The sequence below is a fragment of the Dryas octopetala genome, chromosome 1, assembly GCF_963921425.1.
Source record: "Dryas octopetala chromosome 1, drDryOcto1.1, whole genome shotgun sequence".
In the NCBI taxonomy this organism is placed as follows: domain Eukaryota; kingdom Viridiplantae; phylum Streptophyta; class Magnoliopsida; order Rosales; family Rosaceae; genus Dryas; species Dryas octopetala.
The window spans coordinates 4,803,215-4,817,308 of record NC_141366.1 but is presented as its reverse complement, the minus strand read 5'-3'; the positions used below and the strand labels follow the sequence as shown (position 1 = coordinate 4,817,308).

The window sequence follows — 14,094 nt, the reverse complement described above, 5'->3', positions numbered from 1 at the left end:
ATGCTCTAATATATGTATTCGAAACCTTTTGGCATTTTAATGTATTGTTGTATTAAAAAAAGACTTGCTCCCATTTTATCTTTAAAAATAGCACCGGCCTAGCTCGATCGAATTAAGAAGATAAACATGGATTACTTACCTGAAAGAAGATTCTTTGTAACTTCGCTCTTTTAATACCCACGTGGTGTAAGAGTTTGCTTGTTCTATTTTATAATTGTTTGTCAACTTTGTTTTTTGGGCAAGTAATTGTTTGTCAACTAGATCCGGCTGCTGCTTATTGTGTGCATGGCTATTGGATAGAAAAGTAGAACTCAGTTTCATTATAAAAGCAAGCCTCCTTTGAGCTTTATCGTCCTACCCAACTCAGCCAGAGGCATGGCTTCTTTGTCACCTCCACTAATCACCACCCCAACCATTCCCACTACCTCCAAAACTTCTCTCTGTCCCTCCTCTCAGATTTCCTTAATCGGAAAGCCTAGGCGTTCCGTTGCACGTAGGGTTGTTTCATGCAAAGCCAGAAACAGCGACCAAAACCCTTCCAATGATGCAAAACTAGATAGGAGAAATGTGCTTCTTGGTCTCGGAGGGCTCTACGGCGTGGCGGGTCTAGGCACAGACCCGTTTGCCTTTGCCAAGCCCGTGGCGCCACCGGATGTATCCAAATGTGGCGCTGCGGACTTGCCTGCTGGTGCGCAACCCACCAACTGTTGCCCACCAGCCGCCTCAAAAATAATAGACTTCAAGCTGCCCTCCCCAACCCCATTGCGAGTGAGGCCGGCGGCTCACGCCGTGGACAAAGCCTACATTGAAAAATACTCGAAAGCCGTTGAGCTGATGAAAGCCCTCCCGGACGACGACCCGCGTAGCTTTAAGCAACAGGCCAACGTGCATTGCGCTTATTGCGACGGCGCGTACGACCAAGCCGGGTTTCCGGATCTGGAACTCCAAATCCACAACTCGTGGCTTTTCTTCCCCTTCCACCGCTACTACCTCTACTTCCACGAGAAGATCTTGGGCTCCCTCATCGGCGACCCCACATTCGCCTTGCCTTTCTGGAACTGGGATGCTCCCGCCGGCATGCCCTTGCCGGCCATCTACGCCAACCCCAAGTCGCCGCTCTACGACAAGTTCCGAGCCGCCAACCACCAGCCGCCGACTCTCGTCGACCTCGACTTCAACGGCACCGAAGATTCGGTCTCGAACGAGACCCAAATCAACGCGAACCTCAAAATCATGTACAGGCAAATGGTGTCCAACTCCAAGACCCCGCAGCTGTTCTTCGGGAACCCGTACCGGGCCGGAGACGAGCCAGACCCGGGCAGCGGGTCAATCGAAGGGACCCCACATGGGCCGGTTCACTTGTGGACCGGTGACAACACCCAGCCCAATTTGGAAGACATGGGAAACTTCTACTCTGCTGGTAGAGACCCCATCTTTTTCGGTCACCACTCGAATGTGGATCGACTGTGGAGCATATGGAAAACACTGGGAGGCAAAAGAACGGACATAACAGACACAGATTGGTTAGACTCCGGGTTTCTGTTCTACGACGAGAACGCGCAGATGGTGCGCGTGAAGGTACGCGACTGCCTCGAGTCTAAAAACCTCGGGTACGTATACCAAGACGTGAACATCCCGTGGCTGGAGTCGAAGCCCACGCCCCGCCGAGCGAAGGTGGCATTGGGCAAAATAGCGAAGAAGCTCCACATGGCGCACGCGGCGGACAATTCGAGTGCAAGCAAGGTGGTGGCTCGGGATGCGTTCCCGATAAACAAGCTGGACACGAAGATAAGCACGGTGGTGACGAGGCCGAAGCAGAAGAAGAGGAGCAAGAAGGAGAAGGAGCACGAGGAGGAGATACTGGTGATCGAGGGGATCGAGTTCGACCGTGACGTGGCGGTGAAGTTTGATGTGTATGTGAATGACGAGGATGACTTGCCCAGCGGGCCTGACAAGTCGGAGTTTGCCGGGAGCTTTGTGAGTGTGCCACATAGGCATAAGCATAAGAAGAAGATCAACACCATATTGAGGTTGGGGTTGACGGACTTGTTGGAGGATTTGGATGCTGAAGACGATGAAACCGTGGTCGTCACTTTGATTCCAAGGTATGGGGCTGGCAGCGTTAAGATTGGGGGTATCAAAATTGAGTTTGATTCTTAGATTAATTCGACACCCCAATATTCACGCACTATGGATCGATCTGCTGGGATTTTTTTTGTTTTTTTTGCTTTTAATTTCAAATAATGAACGATGAAATGTGCGCGTACAAATAAACATGAAGTGGCACAGTACACTTTGGTGCTAGCGCCACCACTTGGAAGATGACGTTGTTTCGTTTTTAATGACAGAAATCATTTTGTTCGTTAATTTTCATGTTCTTTGTTATGCATTCAATGTTGTTAATAATTAATGCGGGTATAGTACCAGGTCCTTAGGTGCATCGAGCTTCGTGAAGATGTTCACGCACGTAATTAATTAACTTAATGTCTATCTATGAATGCATGCTGCATGCTTGAGATCCAGAAAATTGAGATAATAATTAGCCTCGAATACTATTATATGAGCATCTATTATATAAATACCGAATTGACCATTGACCAGGATTGAGTGCTTCATACCATACCTAATAATGCGTTGAAAACTAGCTGTTTTTTTTTGATAAATTGAAAAGTAGCTGTTTGAGAAGTGAGAATCCAAAGTTCATATATAATTTAATATTCGTCCAAAACCTTAATATATGGTTTTGAGGTATTTTGAATTCTAGATTAATAAGGAAGCAAAGTGGATAGAAACTCAAGTGCCCTTCAAGTTCTATTACACTAATTTGTGACGATTAAATTTGTGGCCCCAAAATCCCACAGGTAATTGCGTAAATCATTTAGGCTAGCCACTAGCACTAGCTTAGACAAGCTGTATAAACAAAGTAGCTAGGCTGGCTACCTACTAGCAAGTCGATCGATCAATGTGGCCACATAAGAAATTGAATAACCAAATTACAAAGCTAGCATGTATAACTATTAACTAAGAGCTAGAAATAATTACTCTAACATGAATTTGCATATATGCATATGCAAATACCCTTTGTAATTTGTAATATATATATATATATATATATATATCTGTGTGTGTGTGTACATGCCTGGATATTAGGCGAGTGCTCGATCTCAATACTTCTAGGACAAGCCTCTAATTAATTAATCCCAGCTTTGCAAAATGGTGACCTGCGTACATATATATATATAGATAGATCGAGGTGTACAGTATAAAGTAGCTAGATCCATATAGATGGAGTGGAGTACTGCTTGCTGCATCCAGATTAGCTGATATTTATATACACAGATTTATTCTGCATAATCTCAATACTGCCCCTTTAAGTACAATTAGTACACTCTAAACAGTACAGTACAACTAACGCAGTACACTTTCATATATGTCCAAAATTCCAAATTAAGTATATGGGTTTACGGTTTACTTAATTGAGGTGGGTAATATGGAAGCCTACATACGGCTGACAACATTTTTTAGAATAGTTTCATTTTTTATCTTAAAAATATATATTAATTCTCTTTCAATGAGGATTTGATTTCATAATTAACTACAATGTCTGAAAACTCTTCCTGATCGATATGTTTTTTTTTTTGGTCTGTTCATGATTTTTTTCTTTCTAATCATATATTAGAGTTGATTTGTCAAGACTGCAAAGCTCAAATAGAGAAACAGAAATTAATATTAATTTTCCCAATGTAAATTAGTAACTAGCTAGGGCAACTTCACAGAAAATCCCAATCGTCTAAATTAAATAATAAAAAGCATCAAAATAAAATTTCAAATTTTTAAATATCAAATTATCTGACAGGGTTTTATTTCTTTATATTTATGCAAATTTTATATCTTTTACTTATTTTTAACAACCAAAATACATATCGCTGTCACATTCGTTGGTGAGCTAAAAATTTTGCTTGTAATTTAGGCATTTCATTGTTTTATTTTTTCCTTTTTAAATTTCTTTTACAGTGATAAAAAATATTGTGACGGAATGGGAAAAGATTACCATTTACAGTGCGTACGTAGTTTTCTATATATGAGAGATCTCTTATGTATATGTTGCTTAATCTTCTATATATGTCTACAAACCTTAGCTCGATCGGAAAATTATAAAACAAAATAATGCATGAATGAAATGAAATGTGAAATACAATATCTCCATCTCGCATGGAACTAACAACTAATTAAGACATATATAGATATATATAATGGTTCAACAAGGGAGAAGAGATATAAACTACAATTTACAAGGAAGAGGTATTATAATCCTAAATCAAAATCATAACTCATGCATACATGCAAACCAATAATTTACAAGGTTTTTTTTTTTGGTTTTTTAGCCGGATTACTTACAAGGGTCACAGCAAAAAGAAAAAGCTTTTTGTTTTTGTTTTTGGAAGAAAAAAAAAATGCTTTTATAACGAGTATATATAAGGTATACTAATTGTGTGGTTTATTGGTTTCAGAATCCTGGAAAATGGAATTAGGTTCACTGGTGGTGGGGATCAGCCTCAATTTCATGAGCCAGTTCTCTTGTCAGTATGTCTGCACGATCATCATGTCCACCAGCAAAGGTATAGACCTTGAAAGCGAACTGAAAAGCCCTCCATAGCATTTTAACTGATCCCTTTGATTGCTTTCCAGTACTTTTGGTTCCAGTTTCTCCATTCTCTGTGGCCTTGGCTTCTCTCCTTTCCTGCATGATCATCAAGATAAGGCCCATTTCAAAGTCAACCACTTTTCCAAAAGGTTCAAACCCAGTAGCTAATTTTGTGAAATTGTTTAATTAAATCAAGTACTACCTTTAGTGCCAACTCCATGCAGCTTGAGGAAACATCCACCATTGCTTCTTTGATCCGGATGAGGATATTGAAGTCAAAATAGATGTTGTGGCTCTGAAATTTCTTGGCTTCCTCATCTTTTGTTCGTTCCATTGCATCTATTTCTACTTTGATCTGTGTGTTAGTGTGTTACTCTTTTTGGTTAGTTATGGAAAATGCAGAGATAATTCATTAGATGGTATAAAATGAAACTTTATGTATGCGAGGCCAAAAATATGTACCTTATTGAAGTAACGTTCAGTCTTGTCAAGGAGCTGGCCCACGGGAGACACTATTTTCCAATTCTGTAGTTCAGTGATCATTCCATTTAACTTTGAGTGTAGTGCTGCTGCTGTCCTTATTGTTTCCAACTTCTTTGTAGGGAACCCTTCAAACCTTGATAACACCTGCACTTTGGAAAATGGCATGCATGTCACAATCATGAAGTGATCATAGAATACTGGACATGTACAAATGAAAACAATTATTGATCATATTGACCTGTGACTCATCAGTCAAGTGTTCAAGAACGGATTCCACTTTCTTGTGGAACGCTATCAACTCGTCCATGTCCTTTGTTTGGAATGAGCTAAGGGTGGATCTCATTTCCGTGATAGCCTTGGCATACCTCTGAACATCTGCTTCAATTTGTTGAAAGTATGCTGACCTGAGACACAACAAGAAGGGCAGGATTGTACATGTGGTTTGCCTTATTGTTTTTTATTACTTAGATTGTTAGAGTGTCTATGAAAAACATGCATATATACCTCTTTGTCATCTCTGCTAGAGCATCAGCCATTCCTTGTTTTCCACCAGCGCTGCTCCCAACTCCACCCTTTCTCCCATTGGATGATTTACCATCCAAGCTTGATCCTTCCACCTTCCCCTTGAGAAGCCGATACAGACTGCCCATTTGGGATGATCTCTTCAATTTAGTATTTTTCTTGGGGCGTAAAGATCTTGCTGCACCTCCACCAAGTGGAGGAGGAGGGGGCGGAGCAGCTCCATTTGCAAGCCCCATGGGGGAAGGTGGTGATGGGACTGATCCTCTCATCATAGGTGGTGGGGGTGGTGGAGCTACTGTTGTTGATCCTGGTGACATGGGTGCAGGTGGTGGGGGTGGTGGAGGTGCTTTTGTTTGTCCTGGTGCCTTGGGTGGAGGTGGTGGCAGCCCAGCTGCTGGTTCATTTGTTGGTGATAATGTTAGTGGCGGTGGTGGCGCAGGTGCTGCAAGATATGACTGCAGTGTGGATAGTGATGGTGGTGGAGTCGGTGGCAGCAACTTAGGTAGTGATGATGGTGGAGGAGGTGGTGGTGGTATTGGTATTGGTATTGGTATTGCTGTTGCTGCTACTGTATTTGGCAGTGAAAGTTGCTGTTGTGGTGGTGAAGGTGGAGGTGGAGGTGTTGATGCTGGGGGTGCTGGGATTGGTGACAGTGTGGGTGGTGAGGGTGGAGGTGGAGGTGTTGATGCTGGGGGTGCTGGGATTGGTGACAGTGTGGGTGGTAAGGGTGGAGGCAATAACACTTGTGTGGTGTCTGCTGCCAAAGATTCAGAGGCTGTGTTTGGAATGCCATCATCACCACTTGTGTTGTCTATTCCCTTTCTACTATCATTCTCTGGTGTGTCCTCTCTAGCGCTGCTATCTCTGGTTTCCTCATCTACTGCTGGAATTGTCTTCTCAGGCTTGCTCTTTACTTGTGTCCCTCTTGATGGTTCCTCAACCAATTTGTTACTTCCCGCATTTGGTAAACGAAGTGACAGGTTCTTAACATCAATTGGGTTCAGTTTCCCCACCGCTTGCACTCTCAGAGTCCAAAGAGGGGGTGATTTTGCAGTGTTTGCCTTCTTTCGAGCTTTGGGAGAAGTATCATTCAACTCCGGAAGGACAGAGGATGGAGTGATTGGAGAAGGGCAGCTGGAGGTGTAGCTCTCTGAATCAGTCTCGCTCAAGAATTTCCCAAATGAGTTATCTGGAGGGCTGTAGTCCCCTTTCTGCTCATCCTCATCCATCATCTCGAACTTTTCCCTGGCCATCTTGATCAAGCAATCGAGTATTGCCGACACAGTTTCAACTACAAAAGTATAGGGTTATCATCAAAATCAAGTTCCTTTCCTTTTTTTCTTTCCAATACCAAAAAGAGGCCTAAAGTGAATGAATTAGTAAAATACCAAGTTTTTCCCAATTGATGTTCTCCTTGTATGATGGTAAATCATATCTCTTTTTGTCCACCCTGTCATGATTTGTCATCCAAGAATCTCCAATAGATTTCAGTGCCTTGCAGAAGGAGGCCATGACCTGTATGGAGATGTTCTGTACATTATAGCCTAGCTTGTAATCTTTAAGTAATTAATTACAGTTGCATACATATTATCCAATACCTATTTGATTTAAGCTATTCTTGGTGTAGCCATGGAGTTTACCTTTTTTTCAGGCGCTCCCTTCAATTCTGATAATTGATTAGGAAGAACAATTTCAGGGTAAAGCTTACGGAGATCTGCCATCAACCCCATCACCAACTGCAACAGAAAATGGTAGGGAGACTCAATAAATAAACAAATTGTCTAATACGCAAAGAAAGAAGAGCAAAACAGAAATTAAAATCACAATAGAAAGGGAGTCATATATACCTGATTTATGGCAGCAGAAGCATCACAAGCTGGTAGGTCAATGAGGTCCCTGAAGATCATCATCTTCTTCCGGAGGTCCATCATCATAAAGGAGTCACTTGCAACTTCGAAAGAGCCATCTATTGGCATGGTTCTGGTACTCTTCTGTTTGGTGGGGATGGGGATAGGGAGACTCTTGGGACGGTTAGACCCTTTCATTGCCTGCAAAAGTAGCTCTTTTCATATTTAATAATTTGCTAGTCCAGACCTTATAATGTCTAATTTTAATTACCAACTTATTAACTATTAATTATCTGGTCTATTTAACACAGATTTCCCATGCAAAGTATGCATATCCCAGGCATTAATATTGTCTTCATGGCAATTCTGAATGGTTCCATGCATAACAAACTTGATCAACCTAGCTTGACCTTAATTAACAAGCTAGTTAACATGTTTGCCCTATTGCCTCATTGACAAACATGTCTATGTGGTCTAAGGGTACATGTATATATATATATATATATATATATATGTATGTATATTTTGAAGAAATTACAAAGAAACGAGAAAATGTTAAAGACAAAGGGTATTTATATGCAAGTTAAGGATGAATGAATAATGTACCTTGTTCCCAGATTTGTTGCGACGAAAGAATGGACCAAAGCAGCTTCCAATGGCCATGGTTTAAACTTTAAACCGACGCAAAGACTTATAAAGACTTGACCGGGACAAGGACAAGGACGAGGGTAAGGAGGTTGTTGAATGATCACAAAACTGGGTGTCCACCATAACTGGTGACCACCCTTTCACCCCTTTTGGGTTTGAAAAGGAACTCCAGAGATCAATTAATTAATTGCAGCAGCAGAAAATGATCAAGAGAATTGTTCAAATCCAAGTTAAATTAACAAGGAATAATAATATTCAAAGTTGAACAAAAAAGTTAAAAAAGAAAAAAGAAAAAGAACGTGTCAGGCACTTGGGGTTAGTGAATTGAGAAACTATTTACAAGTCCAAATGGACACCCATGTTTTCTTGCTTGGAACTTTCTCTGGGAAGAGAGAGCCAAGAAGAGGGTGAACGAGGAAGTGGGTTTATTAAGGAGGAGGCTTCATTCACATTCCGCGTTCAAAGTCGTTGTTTTTTTTGTCTTAGAGCTAGATAAGCTCGTCTGTTTGATTACGTCATTTCGTTTTTTTTTCTTTTTTCTTTTTCTGGTAAGCACTAATAAATACGCCATTTTCTTGATTAGCATTCCTTAATTGCAGGAAACCGATGCTTAATTGAGGTTTTGATGGCTGCCACCTATTATAACAGTTCTCTCTGTTGTAAAAGATAAAAGCTGGTTGTTATGCTTATACATGTAAACATTTTTTAATTTTCTAAGTTGTATCCATGTCTCTTAAATAAATATATGACAAAAGAATTTCATAACTCATGAAACTAAATTTGGCAACTTATACAATTTATTTATTTAAATCTTATGCCCTTCCTCTTGCCACCTCAATTATCAGAATCTAAATTATATTTTCTTAACATAAAACTTTAACAATCATCCCATATTCTTACAGGAAAGTCCAAGTCCGGCATCAGCAGAGATTACTTGCATTGAAGATTAGGGAGGTCACTACTGATACATGCATATTTGTATGTTTGCCACCTCCCAACAGCTAGTTAGTAATGTACTAAACAACTAGACAAGCTACAGTGCACCCAGTTATTAGAGATTTCAAATCCCAATCCCAAACTGAATTTGTACATGTTCAATTGGAAACCAAGGGGATCCATATTCCTTTTTCTTGCATATAAATTTAGAGTGGCAGCTTAAGTTTAGTAGATCAATGTAAATTTAATCTGAAAGAAACAGGATAAAAGAAACAACACACTGCTTGCAAGGATGTGTTAACTAATAATGATGGTTAGTGATGGAAGCAGATTGAGAAAATGGGAACAAATGTATATTGGGAGTTTCAAGATGAATTCATATGTATAGGTCGTACTTGTGGTTGTGGGTAAAGCATGACCAAAATATAATTGTTTTGGATCCACTTACAGAGGTAGAGAAGTTCTCTTGGTCCATTTCTTTATTGAAAAAGCTCCTTTTTTCACTCAAAATAGTAGGTTCGTCTGGGTGAACCTGTTACAAATAAACAAAAGCACCAGATACAGCTAAACCACAGTTCACAGAAAAAACTATGCATCCCATTCTGTCATTCAAATTCTATCTTGCTTTGTCAATGTGACCTGATGATATTGATGGAAAGTTTCCTATTTGTCTCTCAACCGGTGTGAATGTAGTTTACTCTTGTCACTGACACTCTTAATGGAGCCCTTTGCTGTTTTACTATCTAATGGAACTCTTTTGGGTGCTGCTGGAGCAAAGCCACCTGCTGCAGTTTTCTCAGCAATTCTCTTTTGGCGTTGTATCATCAGTTCCTCCATCTTTTTCCTAATTTCTTCTTCCTGTTTACAAGCATAGTTCATCAGATTAAAAACAAAAATAAAAAAAAGGTATGCTGCAGGTCATAATATGCAATTGCATACTCATTATTTACCTTCTCCAATTTGCTCTTTTGTATGATAGGCCTACTTGCAGGAGATGCTTTTTTGCTTTTGATATCAGATCTGTTGTTCCCAAGGGATTGCTGCAAAACATTTGACCTTGCTTCTTTACCTGGATATCTTGTTCCAGGAACTTTATTGCTCTTCACATTGGTGTTCATACAATTTGAAGCAGACTTCTTATCCACACCATCAGTTGTTTCAACACCAGAACATCTTTTATTGGCTTCTGAAAATGAGATCTCTACTCCATAGTCCATAGTCCAAGAGATTGCAGCAGACTCCAAGTTGGAATCCCTTTCAAGAACCATGAAAAGGTCATCTGGCTCAAAGGTATTAGACCCTCTATGGTTATCTTGTGGAATATCTACAATGCCATTTTCCTTATGGGCTGCTAAACTTAGATTGGTATCCATGCTTATGTCCGTTTTCCATGGAGATTCGTACGTATCATCAACTGATGATCGAGTTTGTATAAAGAAAGAATCATCTATGCACGTGCCTTTTCCCTCCGGCGAAAAGATGCAATCACCAGTAAAATCAGTTTGCTTGATTGGTACTTTCTGGTTTTCTGTATTTTCTGAGTGATTGACAATGAACCAATCTTCTCCCCTCGAACTCTTGGTTATAGTAGACTCAGCAGCACAAGTAGAAAATACACCCCCAATGTTAGTTCCTGATTCTCCTGATCTCTGCAAAAATAATATCTCCTCCTCTGCACATTCCTTTCTCTCCATAACTGAACTGAAATTTCTTTCATTTTGAAAATCTTCCAACTTGACTCTATCTTCATTTTTTCCATTCCTCTCTATCATGGCCAAAGGATCAGCCGCAGCTGCAGCTGTAGGCCTGGCTGCTAATGAGTTTCCACCTTCAGACCTCCTCATTATAAAATGTTCATCTTGAGCATCCACGGGGACCACAGCATTAACTGTCAAATGCTCATCTCTCATCAAGATGCTCTGGAAATCATTCCAGTTCTCATTCATTTTGCCTCTCTCAGATGCATCTGCAACCTGCTCACTATTAAGATGCCGCTCAGAACCACTACTTGATCCATTCAAAAGACACAGACTCTTCTCGACATCTCGTTCTTGTGAGTTTGACTCATGGAATGTCTCTGATAATTCTTCTGCTTTCTCAAACTTTTGTTTGAGGGAATCTCCATCATTAAACTCCTCATCCGAAAAAGATTCATCAGAAACTCCAGCTTTATTCCCATCTCTCCTCTTGGGAGTGATGTAGTTAATATTTTGAATGACCACTTTTCTGGAGGATTTCTTCCTAGGCTTCTTAGAAGAATGCTTTCTCTCTTGCTGTATATCTGAATCAGAGCCACTCCCATAAGTGGAGTCACTGGACTCAATTTGTTTGCCTTCCCCTGAATATCCAGGTCCTTTTCTATTTGGAAAGTTCTTCTTGCTTCTTGAAGATGACTTCTGAATCCTATGGTAAATGGGTTCCTTACCACAGCTTCCTTCATCCATGTAATTGGGAGGCCATTGCAGGTTACTTGGATAGTGAGGAGGAAAAGACTGCATAGTAGGGATAGGATATCCATGATATGGAGGCATTTGTTTAGTATGGCCTAGAAAATTGTAAAAGTATTGAGGACTCTGATTCGGCAATGGTAGTGGAACTTGAACTTTTTCAGTACTTGGAGTTGAGGCATTATTGGGAAGATTCAATAGGACATCTTCATTAGTAACACTTGTTTCATTTGCAAGTATAATTCCAGATGCTCCTGTGAACTGCAAATCTGATGGAGAGCTGGCCACCACTGCTGCTAGTTCCTCAATCCACAGACCATCTGTGTGCTTTTTCTTGTATAACTCCTTGTAATTAATGCATGCTTCCCTACATTATAACCAATACTCGATCTTAAGAGACTCCAGCAGGCTCAACATTAGGCAAAAATTAAATGAACAAAATCTAATTTCTGAACCAAAACATCTCACGTTTATGTGGAGGCATGCATAATGAACAGATCAATGAAACAAACCATAATGAAAAAAGAAAGAAAGAAAAAGTGATTAACATTACTCCTGTAGTATTATAGTTGGTACCAGTTCATACCTTAAACGTGAAGCTCCAAATGCATCTGCAAAAGAAATGAGGTCATCTATATTGTGGATTACAAATCCAGCAACAAGCCCACGAGCATAAGCCATCGCTTGCTCTTTCCGAAGCAAGGCTATCCGAGTTTCCAAAAGACGCTGAAGGCGAGCCCTTGACATTACAAAAAGTGAATGAATCAGCCAAAGATACTAGTGCAAGTGAGATTATGTAATCATAATTGTAAGTTTGTAACCATCCAAAAGCTATAATTACTTGGAGTTTTCGTTTTCTACAACATCCTGTGCTTCTTCAAGTTCACCTTTTTTCTGGAAAGAATCAGTTGATTTCCTTGTACTACTATTGGCAGAGACATTTCCTGATAAACCAAAGTTCAAAGGGGATCAAATTAGAAAATTCAAGTCCTCCAATTGATCTAAATTAATGAACATTTTCCCTTAACAGAAGAATTCAATCTGATAAATAAAACATTTCTTTAATTGTATGTGTATGTCATTCCCTATCAATTGACAGGTTACTGCATTTCCTATCAATCTATAGTTGTATTTTCCTCATATTTACCCACCATTAATGTCTCAGCAACTAAACAGACAGAGCAGACAACAACTAAACCAATACCTTCAACATATAGAACAAAACCCAATACACCACCAAAAAGATTGATCTTGTACGCAGAAACCCATAAAAAGAATTCAACATAGAATGAAATTTGTTAATATATTTTGAAGTGCTAATAACAGGGATACCTTCCTCCAGTTGAACTGAACTCTGAATCTGCAAAATATCCCTTTCAATATTAACAAACCTCTCCAGAACTGCTGGCGTGCTAACAAACCGCACAAATCTGCCACATAAAGTAATTCAAAACAAAAGAAAAATTGGTCAATCAAAATTTGATCAATTATGTTAAGCGGACCATCAAAATTAGTGGGTAATGCCACAAAGTAACAGTAGAATTATGGAAAGATCTAAAGAAGTATGAGAATTACCTTTGAAAAGTGAATTTGGTGAACCAGAGTGAACCTTTGGTGGGTGGGCGAAGAGTAATGGAATACCCACCTCTAGAAATCTCATCTTTTAGAGATTTGAGGTGAGAAACAAAGGGTTGGAAAAGCCCAGATGCTAGTTTCTCGGATTTGCCTCCACAGAAGATCACCAAGTCACATCTTCACACATTGATAACCCAAAAAACACAGATATGGAAGAAGAGTAAGCAGAGTGAAATAAATTATGCATAATGGGCAGAGAAAGAGACAGAAAAAGAGTGTCTGTGTTAGTACCTGGTTCGAGTTGGAGTGAGTTGAAAGGAAGCATAGTCGAGGCGAGCTGCAGAGTCCATGGACAGAGAGAGAGAGAGAGAGAGAGAGAGAGAGAGAGAGAGAGAGACTAGAAGTGTATAATGTGAGTATAACAAGTTGTGAAGATCATGTTGGTGATCTTGAACCATCCATAAGAATCTTCTTAGTATGCAAATTATCAATGATTCAGTACAATGTCATGTTCTTGAACGTGCATGTCACATTCCACATTTGTTCCAAGTTGAAGTGGAAGGAAGAGAGAGAGAGAGAGAGAGAGAGAGAGAGAGAGAGAGAGCAACTGTTTACAGACAGCGAGAAATGATGAAGCTTTGCACATGCGAATCTTCAAGGCGGGCGGGGATTATAGAATCATAAGTAGTTCATAAATCATAACTATAAAATTACCCCAAAAAAAAAAAAAGATATTTCGGGTTTTTATATAAAAGTTTTTTGAGGGGTTGATAATTGATTGATGTAATTAATTTGGTTTTAGGGTCTTAACTCTTAAGTAAGATTGTGGGCTTCCATGATTATTTGTTAGACTTTCATGTAAGAAATAAGAAATCATTAATCTGAGAAGTTTGCATTACAAGAAATCATTAATCTGAGATGTTTTCATTACAATCATTAATTCATTAAGGAGTTAGAAAAAATAGTGCCTAATTTTAAACACCCTACTCAC

The 14,094-nt window shown here is 39.8% G+C and overlaps 2 protein-coding genes across 2 annotated transcripts; one reads left to right on the top strand and one right to left on the bottom strand.

The window, feature by feature from the left end:
* The first annotated feature begins 370 nt into the window (after window positions 1-370).
* On the top strand, window positions 371-2,367 carry LOC147296769 (polyphenol oxidase, chloroplastic-like). The gene has a single exon (XM_086233961.1). It carries the CDS (start codon window positions 376-378, stop codon window positions 2,158-2,160), a length of 1,785 nt encoding a protein of 594 aa, XP_086090087.1. The 5' UTR covers window positions 371-375; the 3' UTR covers window positions 2,161-2,367.
* A 1,847-nt stretch (window positions 2,368-4,214) lies between these two features.
* On the bottom strand, window positions 4,215-13,683 carry LOC147296768 (uncharacterized). The gene is made up of 17 exons (XM_086229664.1): window positions 13,395-13,683; window positions 13,104-13,280; window positions 12,861-12,958; window positions 12,370-12,472; window positions 12,115-12,267; window positions 10,032-11,895; window positions 9,748-9,939; window positions 9,530-9,613; window positions 8,104-8,163; window positions 7,498-7,698; window positions 7,291-7,386; window positions 7,039-7,165; window positions 5,633-6,941; window positions 5,367-5,532; window positions 5,108-5,272; window positions 4,848-5,000; window positions 4,215-4,741 (listed from the first exon to the last, which is right to left on the bottom strand). Exons 1-17 carry the CDS (start codon window positions 13,559-13,561, stop codon window positions 4,535-4,537), a joined length of 5,322 nt encoding a protein of 1,773 aa, XP_086085790.1. The 5' UTR covers window positions 13,562-13,683; the 3' UTR covers window positions 4,215-4,534.
* Window positions 13,684-14,094: the final 411 nt, after the last annotated feature.